At 47.1% G+C, this 25,073-nt stretch overlaps 1 protein-coding gene and 1 non-coding gene across 2 annotated transcripts in view; both read left to right on the top strand.

Moving 5' to 3' along the window:
• Positions 1-25,073, top strand: part of NEMF (nuclear export mediator factor) — an 83,615-nt gene that overhangs the window by 20,987 nt on the left and 37,555 nt on the right. Inside the window, exons 11-12 of the mRNA XM_083166903.1 lie at positions 7,318-7,380; positions 23,942-24,019. Of these exons, the coding sequence (XP_083023029.1) occupies positions 7,318-7,380; positions 23,942-24,019 (141 nt within the window). The remainder of the gene's footprint in view (positions 1-7,317; positions 7,381-23,941; positions 24,020-25,073) is intronic.
• Positions 15,370-15,488, top strand: LOC146051338 (5S ribosomal RNA). The gene has a single exon (XR_014466731.1). It is a non-coding gene; the product is annotated as a 5S ribosomal RNA (ribosomal RNA).

The following is a 25,073-nucleotide window of genomic DNA, read 5'->3' on the forward strand; positions in this document are numbered from 1 at the left end:
AACAAAGCATTTAAAGATGGCACTATTCTAAAGCGTGAACATGCTTTCCTCTCCAGCGAACATCCCAAAACTCCAACATTTTATATGCTCCCTAAAGTGCATAAGAACTTAACCAATCCCCCAGGAAGACCTATTGTCTCAGGGATGGGAGGCCTGTCTGAACAGGCGAGCATCTTCCTGGACAAGCACCTTAGGCATCATGTCCATACACTACCATCGTATGTCCAGGATACACGAGATGTTCTGAAAAGAATACATGATGTGCACTTAGAGGAGGATCAGATTTTGGCCACGTTGGATGTAGAAGCACTCTACACTTGCATCGAGCATAAACTCGGACTGGCAGCAGTAAGATATTTCATCAGCATGGAAGGGATGACCGACTTTGGAGAATTCCTACTCAGATTATTGGAATTTGTGCTCAACAAGAACTATTTTACATTTGACGATAAGTTCTTCCTCCAGACCCGGGGAACAGCGATGGGCGCGGCCTGCGCGCCCACGTATGCCAACATGTTCCTCGGGTGGTGGGAGAAAGAGCATGTCTTCTCCGAACAAAACGAGGTACACACAAACAAAGTCATATCGTGGCTAAGATACATAGACGACATAATGGTGATCTGGCAGGGAGTTGAAAAAAGCCTCATTGAATTCATTAAAACACTCAACAGTAACAACCTGAATCTAAGACTGACACATAATATCCATCATGACGAAATCACCTTCCTAGATGTAGCTATATACCGGTCAGATAACAACAAGCTGGAGACCAAACTATACAGGAAGGAGACTTCCACCAACAGTCTACTTGTCAGCAGTAGTGCACACTTCCCGTCCACTATAAAGAATCTCCCCAAAGGGGAATTTCTACGTCTAAGACGCAATTGTTCGACAGAAGAGATGTACGAAATCCAAAGTCAGGAACTCTGTAATAGATTGCAGACAAGAGGATACAGCAAAAGATCCATTAAGAGTGCCAAATACAAGGCTTTGAAATGTCAGAGAGAAGATCTTCTGTTCTCAGATCCCAACACACGAACCAATAATAAAAAACCTGTCACAAGATTCATAACGAACTTTTGTGACCAATGGCAAGATCTACAGGGTATAATCCGCAAGAATTGGCACATTCTCGAGATGGATCCTGACCTTGAGGACATTACATCTGTCGGACCACAATACAGCTGGAGACGGGCCAAGAACTTGAGGGACAAACTTACCCAAAGCCACTTCCAAAGAACACCTAGAGTCAAACCCAGAGTTACGGGTACATTTCCGTGCGGTAAATGCAAGGCGTGTGTATACATCATCAAAAACAGTAAAATAACCAACCGGTTCGGTAAGATACTGGAGTTAAACCAATTCATCACATGTGAAACATCAGGAGTAATATACTGTCTAGAATGCCCCTGCGGACTCCGGTACGTGGGGATGACTAGCAGGAAATTCAAACTCCGCCTGCTAGAACACGCCAGCAACATCCGCAATGCCGAGGCAGATACCCGAAAATTTAAAAAACTAACTTCAGTGGCCAGACATTTCTTGTCTAGACATAGAGGATCCCCTCAGGAACTCAAGGCGTTTGGTTTGGAAAACATTCGAATGGGGATCAGAGGAGGAGATCTTAGTAAAGAATTACAACAAGCAGAAAGCAAGTGGATCTTCTACCTCAACTCTGTCAACCCACACGGCCTTAACGAGAACAATAGCTTCGGATCTTTTCTGTAAATTACTCACCCAGGCTCCCAGGATTTCAACTACTTGCCCCCCCCTTATACAACATAATTCTATCTCCCCTTCCTGGTGGCGCCCCCTCCCCCCTTCTTTCCCCTCCCCCCCTTTACCTGTTCCTCCTTTTGACCCCCCCTTCCCATCTTCTCCCCCACTCCTTTTTCAGGTATTACGACTATATCCCTCTATTGTCGCGTCCTTCAGTGGCCTTACCTCCACATGTAAATAACTCAGACCCTCTCAGGTCATTTACCCTAGGGACTTCTGCCCCCCGCTTAGAATATATATTCAACAATCCCCTCATTACAATTATTCTATTATCACAACCTCAAATTTGTACACCGCACTAGCACATCCTTACTAGTACCCCACTTTGTCTGCCCCTACTCACTACATATACACTAGTGATGACTCTGGACCTCAAAATAGGTCTTCTTGTACCAGCATACACTTAGGTACAACTTAAACTGTCACTGAGTTTCACTTGTTTTCACGTTTCAGTTTCGTTCAAGCACTTTCACCCTCGTTCATATTTTCTCATATTTTCCCTTATTCAGTGCACAGCTGATTATGTTGTCACCCCCGAGCCACTTAAGGTACCAGGGGCTCACAAACTAGCTAGCCTCTAAACACCGCTAACACCTGATCACAGTTCACTTTTTACTGGAACTTTATCCCCCTTCCAGTCTAACACCTACACTTGTACGTCCCAGAATGGACTTACATTCCCCAGAACCCGACACTATGTCGAGATGACATGTAATTATACGACACATAGGTCTGCCACAGCATGTCGGACGATACAATATGGCTTAACCGTGTACCTGACTTTGACTGGATTCACCAAATAAATATGCAACCGCCCATCAGACTTGACATATCGGAGCGTCGACATGCTAATGGACGACACAGAAGCCCGCCTCAGCACGTCAGAGGACTTAAATCAGTCACTCTGTTATTCTCAAGCTAGCCAGTTTTACACTGGCATTAGACTATCATCCTTCAGACTTAACATAATAGTGCGCCGACATGACAAAGGACGACACACAGGTTTGTCACAGTTTGTCGGAGGATCAAATGCGGTCACAACGCTCACCACAATCTTGTTACACTAGCTTTATAAATATGTGACCATCCCCCTCCCATAATGTAACCTCATACCCCTCTTTTTCCCCTTTCTACCTCTTTCCTTTTCTTTCTCCTCTCATTATCCCGTGCATCCCCCCCCTTCCTTTCCCCCTCCTTTTACAGCCATCACAGGACATAGCCCATTACCCCATGAGGGTTTCTCATCTCGACTGCGAATGCCCAATCCTAGTCTGACATTAGAAATATCCTGTTATGAGCGCTATAGTCGGCAACACCGGCAATTTGCCGTATCCGGAATATGACAATGTCACCCAATAAAGATTTCATAAGCATATGCAAAAGAGGGTATAATTTAGCACTCGCTACGCTACCCCTTTTCCCTCCACCCTCATCCCATAATCTATGCATAATTCCCTCTCAATAGAGGTGCTCTATTATAAACACTATACACATATTCCCGTTATATATTCAATTATCCTCTTATTCTTTCCCAATCTTTGAAGCAGTATAACATGTAAACTTTTATTGACTAGATTTATACCCTCTGAATACAAAGAGGGTTGAAGAAACCAGATATCTGTGTATGAACGCCCAGACACCTTAACACCAGTAACCAATCTGACCCAATTAACGCTAATGGACAACATGCAGACTAGTTAAAAGGCGGATACACGCCCTACCTAGCCACACACTGACCCTGAAGAAGCCTGACCTCAGGTGAAACGATCGTTGGTGGTGTTAGTGGAGTGACGCCCTTACAGCGCGCCTCCCTACAAGCACCGGCAGTAGCAGCCAGCAGCGTCCCAGCCTCGCCGGGCAAGAAGCATCCATCCTAACAGACAGCAGACGGACACAGATGGCCAGCAGTGAGAGCGGTTATACAAGCGGTGTCTCACTCGCAGAGACACACAGGTAACGGGGAACCAGCTAAGGTTGCACAGCGGACGGCACATTAGCTGCCAAGGGCAGTAGCGCACTAAGAGGTATTTTCCTCAGCGCATGCCCTATACCTAACCACGCTACCTATCCCAGTGAACCCCCACCCGCTACTTACTGCTGGCACGCATCAGCGGTGGCACTCATGTTAATTTCTGTCTAGCGCAGTAGCATACTCAGAGGTTCCCTCTGTAATTTATGCCTCCAAACCCCATCACACTATTAATTTCAGTGTACCCTCTATCTGCCACCTTTAACGGGGACCTATTAGCGTTTAACACCAAAGGTGACTGTCTGTTTAAAACTCCAGCAATCACATCCTGTCGACTCTGACAGCATCTGTCGACACCAGGACCATTACCACCTTTCCATATATAATTTTCTTTTCCTAACTAACTTCCTTCTGTCGGATTTTCTTCCCAGTATCGCTCATCCTCCACCTCTGCACTGCATTACATGTGGAGGACAGCAGCATACGAACCGACACCACTTTTAAACCCTCCTCAGGGCTCTTTTTCATTTCAGGGGTCACTCACTCAGATTCAATCCCTAAAAAACCTCCCTGCTCGGGAGCCCTTTCGCCATACAGGGGTAATCAGGGATATCACAGGGCAGCAGTACCCCCCTTTTCTGGCTCGATAGCTAGGAATCCCCTCTATGTGCATACAGGCCCGCTCACCCGCCATACCCTAAAGGCCCACCCTAATAGTACGGGTGGCAGCCAGTCAGTGGTGTTGAAAGCACTTCTGAGGAAGGGAGACCTCCTCAGAAAATTATGCATTAATTCCACCCTGACGGAGAGGTATACAAAGCTGGGCAGCAGCCGCCGGGCACTGAGGGCCCGCTGAGCCGTCTGTACTTTCCCTGAGGATCCCAGGGGGAGGTGCTCCCCCACAATACCCTCAAAAGCCCACTTAGGTGGCAGCTTGACCATTGGACGAGGGACCTGCCTGACGGTAAGGGAGACCTTTCCTGTTAAGACCAGGCCCCACAACCTTTCTTGCTCGGGTATATAAAGTCGGTTTGGGAGCGCCTCACCAAAACCCCTGGGACCAACAGATCTTCTCTTATCTTCTAAATCCTGGCACTTTGACAGGTGATAACCTAAGAGTATAACATATTATGTCATTTCCTTTGCTGACGTTGTGTCCCCATGATGGAGTAAGAGGCTAACCAGCACACAGTAATTAAGACAATAATGGTGGATACCAGGTATTGACACCCCCTTATAGTGTGTATATTATTGCTGTATATTCTGACTGCTCTGCTGGATTGAAGATTGAATTTTTAGTAGATTTTTTATGCCCGCCGTGGCAGCAACAGGACCACGATGTGTAAAGAAGTTCTGATACCTTAATGATAACTATTGAATGTTCCAAACACTGAGACCTGAATACTGCAATGTGTATAAATTGGCCCTCTGTGGCAGTTATGTGTTGTATGTTCTAAATACTGATACCTGAATATTGCAGTGTGTAAGAATTGGCCATCCGTGGCAGTAATTGATCACTTAGGTAAAGGAACATTTCCTGTGTGTAAATGTGACGGGTGCATTTCCACCCATCCAGACTTTACTGCATCAGCAATTTTGTTGCAATAACTTAACTACGTATGTAGAATGTCATAACACAGGAGCTAAACTGTGTATTATTACTAATAGCGGTATCAGATTGTGTTGCACTGTAATACCCTGTTGCACAAATGTTTGTTTATACGTATACATGTCCTTGTCTTGTCTACATGTTTGTCTAGTATATTTTAAGAGTTTTCATTAAAAGCTATATTTTAATAACAGCAACATTTTCACAAATAGGATTCAGAGACAGCCCCGCTCATGGGTACTCCAGCTCTGTTCTCCTAAATACTTTGTTATCTAGCATTTTCAGCCAGACACTTTTTCCCTTTCTGGGCATCACACTGGCAAGTGGTCTGTGTGGTTGACTCAATACCTACATATGTGATACTATCATTACTGTTTAAATCTTAACAATCCAAGAGTGCCCCAACAAAGAGAGAGTCTTTTCTCTTCTTTCTCTAGTAACCCATTTACTCTCCAGGGCGCACCTCCACCCGAAAAATTGTGAAAAATAGGGAGACTAACTATCCCCTCCAATTATTCTCGATTGTGGACCTCTCTCATTTCTCTTCAAAAAATTTAAATATATTGTTACCTCTTGTGCACCGGTCACCACCCCTTCCCCCTTTCCCCTTGAAGAAACAAAACTATTATCATTTTGTTTTTTTATTTTTTTTATTTAATATTACTATTACGTTACGTTTCAGCAACACTTCCATTTATGCCACGTAAATTAAAGCGTTTGCTGAAACGTAACTAATAGTAAAATCTGTGCAAGCTGACTGAGAGGGAATATCGTCCACCCCAGAGTAAAATCTAGCGGAGGAGTAGATGTTCATATCCTGCTCTGCGCTGTTCAGGCTTCTGGTGCTACTAGGCCTTGATTCTGATCGGCACCTGGCATTTTCACGGTCTGCTTGGTGCACGCACAAGGGGAGGCGGGATGCAGGCGGGCATGCTGCATTTCCTGGGCATCCCCACGCTAATGTTAGAAACGTTACAGCGTTAGAAAGCTCGCTAAGCCGTGAAATACCGCGAGCCAACCCGAATCTACTCCTTAGTATTTTGAGGCTTATTCAGACTTGAACCGCTGCTATTCAAAAATGCACAGCCCTGCGATCAGATTACCGCCGCCCCATCAGAGTAAGATCTCGCCTTGTGCAAGTTCCGGAATGGTTTGCAAAAAGTTCTGAGGGGTTTAGCAGCAACTCGGTCACTATTGAATGATTTCCCAGTGTGTGCAGTCTGTGCGTAACCTAGAACCTACTCTTCATGTGCGATAAAATCAGGCGGATCAAGGCCGGAGCTAATGTCACTCACTCTCCCTGACTTAGACACGCCTGCATTTTCTTGACACTCCCACAAAACGGAGGGGTGACACCCACACAACAACGCCGGCTTTCTGACAATCCACTTGCGTACGGCTAGAGATCAAAAAAGGCGCTCACGATGTTATTGCTGTTTGGCTGTGCGCATGCGTGCTATAATCACAAGCGACGGTTTGGCGACCACTGGCCTAGTGTGTATGGAGCTTTAGGCCCTCCAATCAGTGCTACTGAAATGCAATTAGCCTTAAGGTGCCCATAAATGCTGCCATATATCGCATCGCATGGGATTTGCATGCTATGCAATCGGGACCTAGTTCAAAAAGTGGGTGCAGCACATACTATGTGAACTGTGCGATGGGATGCCAGCGGGAGCTTGCATCACGTCGCACAGCAAAAACGCACCGTGGATCTGCACCTTTAGCGCGTCGGCAAGCTTTCAAAATAACTTAGGTTGGAGCTTAGGACAGCTGGGGTCCCTTGCCTGAAACCTCTACCTTTCTGCTAGGTGGTGTGAAGGGTTGGGTTAATATTAAATATTTAGTGTATTGTGTTGTACACTATTTCACAATTCTGGGTCATTTATTTGTCCTTTTAAATAAAGACTGTGAATAAGATTGTACTACTTAGGACTGACACAGTTGCTCTTTTTTTTTGAAGGCTGTTGATGAATTTTACTCCAAGCTGGAGGGTCAGAAGATCGATATCAAAGCTCTTCACCAGGTTTGTGAATTGCGTTCCGTCAAACCCACGATTGTGTATATGTTCTGGGATCACCACTTTTTAAATTTCCAGTTAGGGGGTGTTCTGTGTCACGGGCTTTGAAAATGTGGGAGATCACTAGGTGGTGATGCACATACGGTACCAGCGCTGCATTGTCCCCAACACTTACATCTGTACCGTGAGAGTTGACTGTTCCATACATACAAGCTGTCTGCATGGTAGCAGAGCAGAAGCAGGTGGCAGAGACCAGACGTGGTGTCTGGCCTCTGCCACCTGTTCCAGATGTAGTTATGTCTTGGGCACGACATCTACAATTCCCAGCTATCTCATCCTGGCAGTAATCAGCTGAGTTTGGAATGATGGTATCTATGGACAGTTGACAGCAGCCCATGGCTGAGAGGGTAAGATGCATGGTAAATTGAAGGTAACATTACGTCAAACTGGTGTATTGGTCTTGTATCTTTTATTGTTCAGTTATTTCCAAGGCAAAGCTTCAAGTACTGCCGGCAGTGTGTACGACTGCCAGAACACGTCAAATCTGCCCCCTGGTCTCCATGGAGCACCTAAATTCTGCATCACTTATACCTAAATTCCAAGGTCTACAAAATCTTCCAGGAGGAGTGGGGACTATACTATCAGATATGTAGCACCTCTGCATTGGGAATAGATCTTGTTCATTATTGTCCTTTCTGAAAGAAACCAAAAGGAAAATCTCCCAGTACATATTTAATTGTATAATGACACCCATTCCCCATCATACATTCAGCCAGAAGGTATAGACCAGTGGTCGCCAACCCCTCCCTTGCCAGCTACCGGTAGCTCGCCTGAGCAAAATGGGAGGCTTGACCACTATTGCCCGCCTGTGCCTCTCGTCTGGCCGCTCCTGTGTCCAGCACCCACTGATCCGTGGCTTGACATGGTGGGTGGCATGCAAAGGGGTATGGCAGCGCAGGGTAGGGTAGCGCTGGCGGCCAGGGGGAATATGTATGTGAGATGAGCAGCGGGTTCCCTGGATCCGCCACAGGGACACCGCCGCTCATCTCACATATGCTGCAGGGACCTTCTGCCCTCCAGCGCTACTGTCCGGATCCCTTCATCCATAGGCGTGTGCACGGGGGTGCCCAGGCACCCCCTAATGACCGACACCCCCTCATGCTCGCCACAATATGAATCCTGCCTGCGCGTTCCCAGCTGTGCAGGATGGCGTGTGACGCAGCAAGATATCGGGGCAGCAATGAGGAGGGACTGCCAACGCCGCTCCACCTAACCTAAGCACAGCGGCCAAAAAGCAAGCCAGCGCCACCCCACAGGCAAACACAGAAAGCTGAGCAGCAACAGGTGAGGCAGTGACTGGCTCTTTGTTGTTTAAAAGTCTCCATCGCTGCTTTCCTGGCTGTCTGCTTCTGTGCTGAACATCCAGCGGCTGCTGTGCTTGGATTTTCTCAGCTGGTTGTCTCTCTGGGAGTTTTTTTATTTGTATTGTCATGAGTAGCTCTTGCTCAATTAAGGTTGGAGACCACTGGTATAGACTGTATAATGTAAGCCTAGGACTGAGGGGACGGGGACTGGCATTAATGTATAGATGGTGCAATGTATGCCTAGGCCTGAGGGGACGGGGACCGGCATTAATGTATAGACTGTACAATCTACGCCTAGGCCTGAGGGGACGGGGACTGGCATTACTGTATAGACTGTACAATGTACACAGAGGCCTGAGGGGACTGGGACTGGCATTAATGTATAGACTGTACAATGTACGCCTAGGCCTGAGGGGACAGGGACTGGCATTAATGTATAGACTGTAAAATTTAAGCCTAGGATTGAGGGGACGGGGACTGGCATTAATGTGTACACTGTACAAAGTACGCCTAGGCCTGAGGGGATGGGGACTGGCATTACTGTATAGACCAGAGGTTCCCAATCTTTTTCTAATCACGGCACCCTAGAGTATCAGAATTTTTCCACGGCACCCCTAGGCCCAAAAAAATATATATCAAATTAAGTAGATTGTGTTTATATGTGTTTTTCTAGGTTCAGTTATGTGGTAAAGGGCAGGATTTAGTTCTTATTGTACATATTTTATGATTGGCAGCCACCAGCACTGGTTTTGTCCATAAAAAATTGATCATAAATAATTTGAATTGGTCCTGGACAACCAACCCGAGGCACCCCTGCAAGTGTCTCGAGGCACCCCAGGGAGCCTGGGCGCACAGTTTGGGAACCACTGGTATAGACTGTGCAATGTACGTCTAGGCCTGAGGGGACGGGGACTGGCAGTAATGTATAGACTGTACAATATACGCCTAGGCCTGAGGGGACGGGGACTGGCAGTAATGTATAGACTGTACAATGTACACCTAGGCCTGAGGGGATGGGGACTGGCATTACTGTATAGACTGTGCAATGTACGTCTAGGCCTGAGGGGACGGGGACTGGTAGTAATGTATAGACTGTACAATATACGCCTAGGCCTGAGGGGACGGGGACTGGCATTAATGTATACACTGTGCAATGTATGCCTAGGCCTGAGGGGACGGGGACCGGCATTAATGTATACACTGTGCAATGTATGCCTAGGCCTGAGGGGACGGGGACTGGCATTAATGTATACACTGTGCAATGTACGCCTAGGCCTGAGGGGACGGGGACTGGCAGTAATGTATACACTGTGCAATGTATGCCTAGGCCTGAGGGGACGGGGACCGGCATTAATGTATACACTGTGCAATGTATGCCTAGGCCTGAGGGGACGGGGACTGGCATTAATGTATACACTGTGCAATGTACGCCTAGGCCTGAGGGGACGGGGACTGGCATTAATGTATAGACTGTACAATGTACGCCTAGGCCTGAGGGGACGGGGACTGGTATTAATGTATAGACTGCGCAATGTACGCCTAGGCCTGAGGGGACGGGGACTGGCATTACTGTATAGTCTGTGCAATGTACGCCTAGGCCTGAGGGGACGGGGACCGGCATTAATGTATACACTGTGCAATATACGCCTAGGCCTGAGGGGATGGGGACTGGTATTAATGTATAGACTGTACAATGTATGCCTAGGCCTGAGGGGATGGGGACTGGCATTAATGTATACACTGTGCAATATACGCCTAGGCCTGAGGGGACGGGGACTGGCATTACTGTATAGACTGTACAATGTATGCCTAGGCCTGAGGGGATGGGGACTGGCATTAATGTATACACTGTGCAATATACGCCTAGGCCTGAGGGGATGGGGACTGGCATTACTGTATAGACTGTGCAATGTACGCCTAGGCCTGAGGGGACGGGGACTGGTATTAATGTATAGACTGTACAATGTATTCCTAGACCTGAGGAGACGGGGACTGGCATTACTGTATAGACTGTACAATGTATGCCTAGGCCTGAGGGGACGGGGACTGGCATTAATGTATACACTGTGCAATATACGCCTAGGCCTGAGGGGATGGGGACTGGCATTAATGTATAGACTGTACAATGTATTCCTAGGCCTGAGGGGACGGGGACTGGCATTACTGTATAGACTGTACAATGTATGCCTAGGCCTGAGGGGACGGGGACTGGCATTACTGTATAGACTGTACAATGTACGCCTAGGCCTGAGGGGACGGGGACTGGCAGTAATGTATAGATTGTACAATGTACGCCTAGGCCTGAGGGGACGGGGACTGGCATTACTGTATAGACTGTACAATGTACGCCTAGGCCTGAGGGGACGGGGACTGGCAGCAATGTATAGATTGTACAATGTACGCCTAGGCCTGAGGGGACAGGGACTGGCAGTAATGTATAGACTGTTATATTGTTTCTGTGCAGGGTAGATACTGGCACCTGTACAAGATACATATTTTCCGCTTTATTTTTCCACTACATTATAGATTTCAGTTTGAACATTGCCCACCCAAAATCTAACTCTCTCTGCACGTGTTACATTCTCCCCACCTACAGTACTGCATGGTTTTGCCCAGTTGTGTGTGTTTTTGCTTTACTAGCAGACCTGAATCAGGCCCCGAGTTTGGGATACTCCGGGCTAGTCACCAGGAAATCCATGAGGTGTGCACCCAGCATCTCTCTGGTTTGTCCTCTCATTGGGGCAGATAAATTAAGCTTTAACAAGAGATAAATCCAAGGGTGATAAGGAGAGATAAACGTCCAGCCAATCACCTGCTAACTGCCATGTTACAGGCTGTGTTTCAAAAAAAGTCAGTAAGGAGCTGATTGGCTGGACGCTTATCTCTCTTTATCACCCTTGCATTTATCTCTTGTTAAGGCTTAATACATCTGCCCCATTGAATCTAGTCCCACATCCATTCCGGCAGATCTGGGTATTCCACAAGAACAGGGCTCATTTCTTCTGCGGCAGACGTCAGGGGCCACAGGGATTACATTGGGTAGAGAGTGAGGTCACGACCTTTCCAGCACCAGAAAGGATAAAACTTCTGGACTGCCCAGAGACAGCCCTGGCTCCTCCCTCCTCTACCCCGCCTCCTAGGCTAGCTTACTTTCAGTTTTGATTGTGCTGGCAGGAGCCAACACGCATTTTGAAAGGGCTGCTGTTAAAGCAGCTTAAACTTCGTTTTTAATTTTTTTTTTTATTCTTATTTTTACACTGACTATTGGTCAGTGACAGAGCAGCAGCGCTGGGGGTCTTTTAGACCCCTGCACTGCGCTCCATCACCCGGGACCCGGCAGCCCAACACCACCCACGTGGCTTCCACAAGCGGAGGTGTTCGGCTGGCTCTGAAGCACTGGAGAGCACAGCCGCGACGGGGACCGGGACATCAGCGGTGACAACCGCTTTCAGGTAACGCGCTCCCCGCCGGGAGTGCGAATGCGCACGCAGTTATAGCGGCTGAGCAGCCCGGTGGGGGGGATCGCCGGGCTGCACTAGCAAGCGGCCAGAACGCCGCCTTTCACTAGGTGTGCACCCTGACCCGCTGGACCACCAGGGAGACTTTGAGTGTGGGCAGCGGCGTCGGTATGCGGGGCCGCCCGGCAAGCGCCGGATCCCCGCCATTTTACCGACGCCGCATGAGTCATGAAATCCCGGTGGCCATTTGCTAGTAGGGGGAAGGGAGCCTCTCCTCACACAGCCCCTCTCCCGGAGACAGGAGCTAGGATGTACCCACGGGGTTTCCAGCCCTGATCTCTTCCTGCCTGCCTGCTGCAAGTGTAAGAAGGACACAGAGAGCTCTCTGCCAGTCTGGAGTTCCATCTCTTCACTGCCGGGTCATATGGGCAAATCCCACCTGTACCTCTCCTACTGGAGCACAGGGTACAGTACTTTATGCTCCTGCCGGCCTTTGTGCTTTGCGGAGCTCAGTGCCACTTTTATTATTATTTGCATTGTGCTATGTCTCATAACTGTGTTAACACCATCACTGCATGTCAGAAGTATAGGTGTTAACTGTTCCAGTTTAGCTGCCTCTTGTACAATCTTAGAGGACAGCGATAGTGACACAGGGACTCCTATATTGGTGTCCTGCACACATTGCAAGGCTGGCCCAAGTACCACCGGCCAGCCTGGGCATATGAGTATAGCCTGATGGCGCGGCTACCCTTTCAAAAAGGGACGCCATTGTAAGGACGTAGCTGGTCAGGAGGGGAGCTTACCGCAGGGTTTTGCTCCCAGAGACCATGGCACTTTCCCAGCTATCACGCGGTTCTGGCGGTCATTTTAACATAAAAAAACTTGCCGCCATTGCACGCTGCTGGAGGCTCCTGACTGCTAATGCCAGGGCTGTGCTCAAGCTTGTCCTGATTAACTGCATATTGAATGCAGCAGCTCCCCCAGGTTCTGTGATCAGACAGTGGGGTTTAGAGCATAGTGGGACAGTATTGGGCTGTATGTAAATTAGGTCATAGCACTCCTGTGTTATATACCATGGTGTTGTTGATGGCCTGGGCAGCTCATCTCCTTATACTGTCTCTCTTATCCAGTGATTCTATCTCTGGTTACCTATACCTACTCTCTCTCCCTGTGTGTGTGTGTAGTGTATATATTGTCAGGTGGAAAGTGTATAACTCCGTTTACACTTCATCTGAGGCATGTGTCTGTGGCCTTGCCTGATGTATTTTTCCTCTGTGACATAGAGATCGTTAGATTTCTGCAATAAGCCTCTAATTGTGCAATGTGTATCTGCTGGCTGACAAAATAAAAACCCGTCTTGCTTTCTTCCAGAAAGATACTGTGTTCTCAGATTACAGTTTATGGGGGGACAGTTTGCTGCCAGCTAGGTCATACAGAGGACAGCAGGAAGTCTTATACCCTGCTATCAGGGTGACACAGAGGTCACTGCCTTACTCTAATGCACAGATACTGAGGGTGACATTGCACTGTCACATACAGAGGACAGCAGGAAGTCTTATACCCTGCTATCAGGGTGACACAGAGGTCACTCCATTAATCCAAGGCAAGGGCAGCAATGTCTAATGCAGATAGCATGACTTGTATGTTACTAACTCATGAGTTAGCAATGTTTTCCATAGCAAGTCAATTAGAAATCACAGTGTGTGCAGCCATTACAGTTCTGGTCCAGACACTTAGTGTAAGACACCTCTGCTAACTTTTAAACCCTGTCGGAACATAGTCCAGGCCTGTTTTACCCTAATAGAGCAATAGCTCAATCAGCAACGCTCCCGTCTCTTAAGTAGACAAGGCGCATGGCTATAAGGATTCAGTCCCCACAATACCAGGGGTTATTTCATGTTCTGACAGGGCACTATGGTAAACGTCACCAACGGTGGACTCTGAAGTGTAATTTCTCCACAGGATAACCGTCGGTATTCCTGGTCATTGGAAGTTGGAACATTGCACTGTCACATACAGAGCTGTTTGTGGTGTGTACGCACAATACAATCCAGTGTGGGATCTGACTATGTAGTCGGATTTACATTCGGATCACATGCATGTAGCATGCAGATCGCACATTTGAAATAATTTGACTTAGTATTCCTCCAGGCCTCTAGTAGCCTTGCACCCCAGCGGGGTAGCATTTTTGGGAGATGCAGCTGTGGAGGTGCAGTACGAACTGTGTAATGGTTAACATTACTACCTCACGGCACTGATGTCAATCTATATTCATACCACACTGGATATGCCCAATCTCGTTTGAGATCACATGGGAACACCAGCTGTTGTAGATAACATGGGTTCCATTCAAACAATGCCATTACCCTAACTGTGTGGAGTTTATGTATATTCTCCCCGTAATTGCGTGGGATTACTCCGGGTGCTCCCGTTTTCTCCCACAAACAATTCGGTTTGTCATTTCTTATGGTTCTCCTTTAAGTTATGTTAGCGGAGTAACACTGGCTGTAGCTTTTATAATTAAAAGCTAATATGGCCTTGACTATGCATCCCTTCAGGGACGCAATCTCACTTTGGTAGAAGTTTTACTGGTTGCCAATGTTGACGGCCTTGTTCATTTCAGCGCCACCATATGCTATATACCAATATGTTGCCTCTTAATCTGTACGACCTATTGTATAGGGGTACATGAATGCATATGTTTATGGGCATTTGTGTATGTACATGTGTGTGTGTGTGTATATATATATATATATATATATATATGTATATATACATGTACATACACAATATATGTATATATATATGTGGATATATATAGCGGTGCTGGGCCAGCATTCTCGCTTCTTACATTCAAACAGCAGTTCAATATAGTTTCCTGTTTGTTTGTTTTCTAATGTATCTACATACACATACATTATAACCAAAACTGATCCTTTTGGTAAATCCGTGTTTTATACACGCAACAGTACATCTTAAGGCATAGACTGGATAATGCTATTATGGAAAAGATGCTTCTGTCTTGAAACCTAAGTGAAAAAGACAGTCCTGTGGGATTTCTGCAAGGTAGAACCTTGGTTTCTAGGTCACCCTGTGCAGGTCCAGTCGGGTGATGCAAAAAGGGTGGTTTTTTACCAACCACTAGGGTGACACTCTGAGTGGGCCGGCTATGAGCCTACGGCCACACCACCCTGAACACGCCTGATCTCGTCTGATCTTGGAAGCCAAGCAGGGTCAGGCCTGGTTAGTACTTGGATGGGAGACCATCTGGGAATACCAGGTGCTGTAGGCTTAGGCCTCCCGCTTCTTCCAATGGGTGCAGCGCAAGATCCCGGCTTTGTTGGCAAAACTATACCGGCAGATGGACCCTCCCTTCGGAGGTGTTCCTGTGGTTGGTAGGCCATTGGGTTGGACCAATGGTGGTTTGATGGCTTTGCGTCACATTTACCAGGTCACCCTGTATGTGTCCAGGTCTCGAGACCCTGCAGGTTACAGAGTCCACGCTCTGTTATGTCAGTCCAGTGGCTATTAGGCTTTTCCCCATTTTTGCTCCTCCTCAAAGTAATTTGTACATTAAAAGTGGAGGTGGGGGCACCTTAATCCAGGAGAATCTGGTTCTCGGATCTGTGAACCCTGTTAGGGGTCTCTCTTATCTGTCTGCATCTGGGGCCAGAACTGCTCACAGGGCTGTTAAGACAACCTTATTAAAAGCCACGGGATTGAATTCAATCCCAGAATTTACCGTTTGTCTAGGGTTTTGTCCTTTCGGTAGAAGTAGTGGGGGCTGGCCTCCGCCTGTTTTCTTTAAAGCAACAGAGCTCGGTTCTCTCCTTTGTATTCCACAGCCTATGAGCTCTGTGGTATGATCTCCGCTCATTCTAGCAGGGGGTCCTGCAGATCCAACCTCTGGTTGTTACAAACATGGTGGTTTGATAAAATCTTTCTCTGATTCTTTGGGCCCTTTAGGGCTCTTTACAGGCTAACTGGGACAACGGTTTTCCTGTTGACCGTTGCTGCTGGGTGTCTGCCCGGTAGGCTCTTTCATAGTCTTTCATTCTCATAGAACGGATTCTTTGAAACGTTACTTTACACCTCACAAGGTGGTTCCTGAATTTCAGGTCATCCAGGAGATAGTGATCCCTGCCCTTTGTAGGCCGGCGGTCTCTCCTGGGCAGCAATCAACTGGGGATGGTCTGTGCTTTGCATGTCTATGTACATCACGCTGTAATACTTTGGCCATCTGACTCACTCTTTATCCACTAGAGAATTCATAAGAGGGGCTGGTCTGCTACCATACACTGTTCTTGCAGGGGTACGGGCTCATTCCACTACATCTGTGGGTGTGTTTCGGGCTTTTACAGGTGGTGCAACGGCAGAGCAACTTCGCAAGGCGGCAACTTGGTCGTCTGCCAACGATTTCTTACGCTTTTTTGCGTTTGTTATGTTTGCCTCTCAGAACTCGGCATTCGGCCAGAATATATTGGCCGCGGCACAGGCGCGTCCCCACCCTTAGGTGGCTGCTTTAGGACATCCCAATGTAATCCCTCTGGCCCCTGACGTCTGCCGCAGAAGAAACCGAGATTTATGTCTTACCTGTTAAATCTCTTTCTTCGAGGACGTCAGGGGCCACAGGGATCCCTCCCTGCCGCGCCTGCTTCATGGTATTGAAGTTCATAGTGAACTTAGTTAAAAGTTCCGGTACTCTTTACCTAGAACGGCGCCCGTCGCGGGCATCGCGGGTACATTTATGCCTGCCCGCGACGCGACCGACGCGATGCCCGCGATTTTCCCATTGAAAACCATGTTAAACCTGAAAAATCGCGTCGGTCGCGTCGCGGCCGGCCATAAATGTACCCGCGATGCCCGCGACGCGATGCTCCCGATTTCCCATAGGAAGCAATGTTAAAAGCCGCGATGGACCCGATTTTAGTGTTAAATGCCTCAATCCACCCGATTTGGCCATAGAAATCAATGTTAAATGGGCCACAGAGCCCATTAACCCTTAAATGTCCCCCAAAATGTTTTACGCCACCACACCATCCACGCCAACCCGAAGCGTGGCGAGCGGCGGCGGTACGCGTCCTACGACCTTTTCATGCCCTACTATCCACGTCGGCGTGGAGTTGAGAATAGAATAGTGTGGCGAGCGCAGCGAGCCACCGAGCCCGAAGCGTGGCGAGCGCAGCGAGCCCCGCGAGGGGACGCGGATACCTTCACAGGTAAGCGCGTCCCCTCGCGGGCTTCACAGGTGTCCGTGGTCTCGGTTTCACTCACATCAGACATTGCTTTATTTACACTCCGAACAGAACAGGAAAAGGGCTAGGAGGGACTATTCATATCTGAGAAGGTTTCGTTCCTAAACCAAAAATGAAATAGACATTTCAAAAACATGGAGAGACAACCAATGACTGGATCACATTCTTTATTGTCTTTCCAAAGTAGATTTGTGTGAAAAAAAAGGCAATTACGGCAAGTGTGACGGCGCATTTAGGGACAGATGTACGAAGACTTGAAAAGGGATAAAGGAGGTTATTCTGGTTGCTTCTGCCCTCCGCACGCACAGAGGACCGGTGTTTTAGTTTTGTGCGTGCGGCCACTGCGAACCAAGTGTTTGCCGAGCGCTCACACCCGCCACTGCGGGCAGGGGGGTGTACGATGGTGGCGGGTAGATGTGTCCATCGGAAAGCTGGCCATTCCCATGGTAATCACCGAGTGACGTGGATGCCGGGAGAGGGCAGCTAACTTCACCAGATGTCAGCTACCCGCCATGTTCTCCTCGAGAGCACACGCAAAATTAAGACACCTGAGAGTCTTGGGGGGGATATTCAAACTGGGATCACGGCTGTCGATCCCCACCGACAGCCGTGATCCGGGCCCGTTTGCGGTCAGATCGACCGCAAAACGACAGACAGGATTCAATGTTCCGCCTGCCGATGGGCGCAAAGGGGGTGTGGCCGCGAAAACGGACGTGGATTAGCGACCTGCTGCCTGGATAACGACAATCCACGGCCGTTATCGGCAGAACGGGCCCGACAGCTTCTAAAGTCGGGCCCGTTCTGCCGTGGTCCCGCATCAATGACCGCATTGAAAAGGGAGCTGCCGCTATTTCCCACGTCGGAAATAGCGGCAGCAGATTTCATACCCCCCTTAGTTTTGCGTATACCTACCACATCATTCGATGTCGGCGACCATCGAATGATGTGGTTTTGGCCCCGTAGGCTGGGAATGGATGTTTATGCGCAACATCCATTTGCTGCCAAATTTGGGCTGCGAATGGGGGGGCAGCGGCATATGCAAACTTGTTAACCAGAATAACCACCAAAGTATCAGCCAGTCAGCTCCTAACTGCCATGAAACAGGCTCTGAGCTTGGCCAGCATCCTGCACGGCTGCCCAACTCAGAGGATAGCGCATTTGGGCGTATTTGTCAAAAAATGACAGGCGCTCTGTGCTAATTTATCACTCTCAACTTCATCACTTTACAAGTCATTTAATATTGCGTTGGTCCATGGTGGCTGTGCCACTACCAATTCTTGCAGAACTGGTAACCCCATCGCCAAGGGGCCACGCCCGATAGCCATGCAATAACAGCCACGGGTGGGGGGGGGGAGGGGGAAGGGGGAGTGGGATGGGATGGGTCTCTTTGTCTCAGGTTCCCAAGCCTGTGTGTGGGTCTCTTTGTCTTCGGTTCCCAAGCCTGTATGTGGGTCTCTTTGTCTTTGGTTCCCAAGCCTGTATGTGGGTCTCTTTGTCTTCGGTTCCCAAGCCTGTATGTGGGTCTCTTTGTCTTCGGTTCCCAAGCCTGTATGTGGGTCTCTTTGTCTTTGGTTCCCAAGCCTGTATGTGGGTCTCTTTGTCTTTGGTTCCCAAGCCTGTATGTGGGTCTCTTTGTCTTTTGGTTCCCAAGCCTGTATGTGGGTCTCTTTGTCTTTGGTTCCCAAGCCTGTATGTGGGTCTCTTTGTCTTTGGTTCCCAAGCCTGTATGTGGGTCTCTTTGTCTTTGGTTCCCAAGCCTGTATGTGGGTCTCTTTGTCTTCGGTTCCCAAGCCTGTATGTGGGTCTCTTTGTCTTCGGTTCCCAAGCCTGTATGTGGGTCTCTTTGTCTTCGGTTCCCAAGCCTGTATGTGGGTCTCTTTGTCTTCGGTTCCCAAGCCTGTATGTGGGTCTCTTTGTGGTTCCCAAGCCAGAGCTGTTGCTTTAAATCATGGCCACAGACATTCCTTTTTCTTCCTGCTGTCCACCCTCAGCTATAAGATCCTCAAAGTTCTGAATGAAATATTCGGGATCGGAATGGAAGCGGAGCATCGTCTCACTCATTAGGACAGTAACCAAGAGGACACGGCTCCAAAAGTCTTTTCTTGATCTTTCCACTATGAAATACTTCACTGGGTAGCTGCTGGAACTGCCCACGTATGCATAGGCAATGTACAGACATGTTGATAGTGATGCCATTAGGTCGTGCACGCTGTCCAGCTCGGATTCAATGACTTGACGGCAGAGCATGTAAAGAAACACTACATTGGTGGGATTGATGAAGCCGACACGCTGACAGGTTTCAGTGAGTGATTCGTCTACCGTGGTCAGCCATTTAACAATATCTGTCGGTAATACCCTCTGCTTACACCTGCGACAGAGGAACTCGGCAAGACAGTTCAGTAACTGGCTGGTGGATGCCTGAACTATCTTGGCTTTCGGTGGGGAGTCTTGTTCTTTAGCAGGCTCTTTGGCAGAAGTGTCTTGTGAGACCTGTGTGTCGGTTGGTAATTCAACACTTGACAAGGAATCCTTCAGGCTCTCACTGACTTGGTGGGTAACATCGACTTGGTTATATTTGGGATGTCCTTTGGCCATAAATCTTCTGAAGCGCCCAATCAGTGAATGTCTCTTGGCAGATATTTCAGTCTTGTTGTTATGGGCAGCCGCGCACTGGGCGCCACTTGCTGAGTCTTCATCTGGGCTGCTCGCCTTGCGGCAGCACGTGGATGTCAGGCAATTCCACATGCTTCTTCAGTGTCCTGTTCTTTATGGCACTGGCTTTGGGTTGTGGTGGTTCTGATTGCAGAAATCAATTCAATAATTCGATAATAATCGTCTGTTTCCAGCACGTTGTATATGATGCTTCCTGGGTCAGTCCTAGGCAGCAAATGATTCCAACAGGTTGTAGCCAGGGGTTTTCCCTGCTTACACTGGGCATTGTGACATCACATGCAGATTGTGATGTCACAATGCCCAGCTACTGATAGCTTCTAGGCAATTCCAACAATGATGAAAAATGACTGAATATTTTTAAATAAATTATAGTTTTAAAAATAAAGGATAGAAAAGTAGATAGAATATATGAACAATCTGGGAGATAATTATTTAAAGAAAAAAAAAACAAATGCAAAAAAAAATGTTTTCCTTCAGAAATAGATCTACCCCACTGGTTCCTTTCTGTGATTTAAGAAAAATATTTTTTTCTTTTTATTATGAGATTATTATATATATATTATAACAGTAGATGCGCTCATGGCTGTGGAAGTCACGCTGTGATCATAGCGACTCATTGGCTGTTTCCACTGGCAATGTAGTAATAATGGGGCAGATGTATTAAGCCTTAACAAGAGATAAATGCAAGGGTGATAAAGAGAGATAAACCTCCGGCCAATCACCTGCTAACTGCCATGTTACAGGCTGTGTTTGAAAAAAAGCATATAGGAACAAGAAATTGTCAGCGCTGAATAATACAATTTATATCAGGATTGCCTTAATATTTTACATTTATTTTTACATAAGAAAGCATGTTAAAATATACATGAGTGTGAAAAAAAAAATAATGGATAAAAAGTAGAAGTTTCTATTGCCCCTCACTGGCACTTTTTGGCTGAAATGTTGACTTTAAGTCTCTTCAAAGGTTACCCTAGGATGTAAGTTTTGGTATGAATCTCACCACTTGGACGCTTTGGGAGTTTTCCGGGCTCGGGTCCGTTGTCCTCACTATTTGTGCGGTGTGGAATGGTTCTGGATGTTGATGCCGCTGGAGGAATATCAAGGGCCTTGGGGAGCTTTCCCAGTGAAGTACAGTCCTTTGGTGGTGTTCTGTAATTGTAGTGGCGATTGGCCAGCCAGTGCCATTTTAAGGTGGTAATTCCTTTGATGGGAGACAGCAATTTAAACTGTCATTCGTCAGCCTTTGCCAGGGTTGAGGATGGGCACATTGCACCCTCAACCCTGGCAAAGGCTGACGAATGACAGTTTGTGTTTGAAAAAAGTCAGTAAGGAGTTGATTGGCTGGATGTTTATCTCTCTTTATCACTCTTGCCTTTATCTCAATGTAACAGTACACTGACAGAGTATTGGGTGTTTGGGGGATACATGTGAGGTGTGCTTACGGACAGCTTATTTTCTTATTACACTTTGTGCCTATCCTTGTTTTGTCATTTTTATTTTCTTATATAATCGAAGATATTAGTAATAACTGACTAGGTAATTATACAGTGGGTCACATGTCTGTATTTTTCTAATGCCAAATGCACCAATTCAGTTACAATGTGGCAGTCTGTTGTTTCCTAAAGGGTGGAACCCATCACACACTTAGTACCGTCCCCTCCATATCTGTCTAACTACCTACATCATATCTGTATACAGTATGTCATAGCGAATTACATATGGGTGACCGCCGAACGAGTTGCTGGTGGTCAGAATACAGACGCCTGCATCCCAATAGGGGGGTTCCGTACTGGTCCAATAAGTACACTTAGTAACCTGAATATACTAAAATTGTAACCGTTCTTAAAAGATGGTAAGTCGGGGTACCTTACCCAAATTTGATAAGATATGGGGCAGATGGCTGGAGTCTCCGCATTCAGCACATCCCCGATGATACAGAACTGGGCTGTGGTGTTGACTGTAGACGCGGACAACTATACCGCTCACATGCATATAAGAACTGATCGACCCAAGATTGTGTATTGACATATTACCCTAAATGGGATTGAACCCTCTAAGTATATACGTTAATTATTGACTAACGCTTTCTCTCTTTCTCTTATCTCTTTTTCTTTCTACTGTTCTTCTTTAATATAAATAAATAAAATTGAGCTTTAGATACTCAGTCAGAGCAGGACGGCGATACCATCCCTCTCTATCAATCGACTCTTTATTACATTTTCCAATACATGGCAGGGTGATGACACTGTATGTGAACACTATGTACATTTCAATGTTCAACGCTTGATTGTGATTGTCTGTTTCTCATGCATAATGCTTGATTTGCCGTTCTGATCTGTATTAATAACCTGTGAAATAAAAATACTTTATTTAAAAAAAAAAAAGATGGTAAGGGGTGGTGTGATCATACCCCTATCTCAATTATTTCAGGGGGGGGGGGGGGGGGGGGGGGGGGCGGCATGTGACACTTCCAGTAAAAGGGGGTGTGGTCACTCAAAAGGTGGAGTGTCCACCCAAATGGGGGGTGTCCTTGAGTGTAGTGCACCACAGCATATACCCCTAAAACACATACAACAGAAGACCCCCTTATACTTGCACTTTACACATTGTGCCACAAGGAATAAGCCAAAATCACATTATGTCACACAGTGTGATCCAAAATTCACATAATATAATCCAGTTATAATAAATAAATAAAAAAGATCCTGTACAATGCTTAATATCTGCTGCAATACTGTGGCCTACAGAGCATACATAACACTACCTTGTTAGCATGATGTCATGCATTTCACCCCTGTGCACTGAGCTGTGGAAACCTACTTGTTCCCATCACTGTGACAGCCGGACGGGAATACCTGTCAGACGCTGGGCGGTGTGGGATACAGAGCCAAGGTGCGAGAATGGAGTGTAACTGGTGTGCCGCTGTGATCCTCTCTGTGTGGCTCCTCCCCCCCCAATGCTCCCAGTGTCTGACATCACAAATGAAAACCTGGTGAGCCTCCCATGCGACGAGAACAATGTTTCTTCAGTGGCGCGCATGCTGCATCGCAATGACAAGCCGCGTCGGTCTGCTTGTCATTGCTATTTGGTGCGGGCCAGACAGGATCGGTTTGCGGGATGCATCTGGCCCATGGGCCGTATGCTGCCCACCCCTGCCTTAACTGATGACATGTAATATGGTTTACAAAGAGGTATTTATAGACTGATGGAATTGGTAATTGAGAAAATAAAAAATCATTTTTACTACAGAAGATATCGATTGTAAAAAGTGATTCAATAAAGTTGATCATCACTCCTATAATTTAACAAAATAAATAACTCTAAATAAAATGAATACACAGTGCTTTGTAATAATTCTAGATTCTGGACAAAAAAAACCCTAAATACTCTGGAAAATGCTTCCTAAATACTCCTCTGTATCTGTGTGTTTTGAAGTTCTACAGACTTCTAAACACAGCGGAGGCCGCGATATTAAAGCTGCAACGCAAGTTCGCAAGAGCCTAGCCTATCCCGTTACTTGTGACCAGTGACCTAAGTGAGGCACGGCACGGCAGCCATTTTGTGGGTGGACCCATCTTGCAAAGCAGGCTGACCATTCACAAATCGAAGGGTGGAGTTAATATCATAAATTGGGGATCCAGCAAACAAAATGGCCATCTCTCTGCTATTGTAGTTACAGGTGATTTTATTCATGCAATATTTTTTATGTTATTTTTTTTATTTGTTTAAATAAAGTTTTATTTTTTATTTTTTTTATTATTATAATACTTATTTAAAGGAAAAAAAAATGTAACTTAATTTTCCCTGCTGCCTACAGGAGAAACAAGCTTTAAAGAAGTTAGAAAATGTGCGTAAAGATCACGTGCAGAGGCTGGAGACACTGAACCATGCTCAGGTAGGTGGAGCCACAAGGTGGCGCTGTCATGCATTGTGTAAGCTCTCGTAGGTTGGTGGAACCACAAGGTGTTGCCATCATGGATTGTGTAGGCTACAAAAATAGCGATCTTCCAGATTTCAGGCATAGCCTAATGTAGGGTACACACCAGGACGACCCGCTCAGGATGCACATCGTGAGCGGGTCGTCAGTGTCTTGTCCGACCCGCTCACGGTGACGCGGGGGGCACGACCCGCTCACGATGTGCACCGTGAGCGGGTCCGATCCAATGGCGACCCGCACTCGGCTGTATGGTCATCATTGAGATCCTACCTGCAGCAGGTAGGATCTCAATAACGACCGACCGACCCGCGGGACCGCGCATCGGATCGGTATCGGTCCACACCAGGACAGAAAAGGGCCCAATCACCACACAATCTACATCCAATTGGTCGGAATTGGATCTAGATTGAGGGGATCGGGCCCTAGTCGTCCTGGTGTGTACCCAGCATAAGTTCCCCCTGCTCCACCCCACGTTATATAGTGTAACATGAGCTTTTCTGTTTAAAAAACAAAGTAAACATTTATTTGTATATACTCTCTTTTCAATCATGATTAAGTCAATAATTAGGGAAGTGGTTCACAAACGTTTTTTTTAATGAAGGAGCCCTTATAGTTTCCGACTTTTATCCACGTTTTTAAAAAAAAAATTATATTTAAATAAATTGTGGTCATATGCATACCTCCCAACTTCTGTGCTGATGAAATAGGGACACTCGCGCAGCTTCGGGGGCGGGACGTATGCAAATGAGGGCGCGTCTTATGCTAATTAGCCGCAACCTCATTTTCATACGAGAATAGACGCTGTGCGCATGCGCACAGTGTCTATTCTATTAGATTGGGGGTCTCCCAACTGCCACCCCCCGCAGCGGGACAATGCCTGACGCGGGTGGGACAGCGGGACAGGACCCGAAAATCGGGACTGTCCCGCTGTAATCGTGACAGTTGGGAGGTATGCATATGTCCTCTTTAATGATGTGGTGCGGGACAAGATTTGCTTCTGTTTGTTGACATA

Source organism: Crinia signifera, chromosome 12 (genome assembly GCF_055691185.1).
Source record: "Crinia signifera chromosome 12, ASM5569118v1, whole genome shotgun sequence".
In the NCBI taxonomy this organism is placed as follows: Eukaryota; Metazoa; Chordata; class Amphibia; order Anura; family Myobatrachidae; genus Crinia; species Crinia signifera.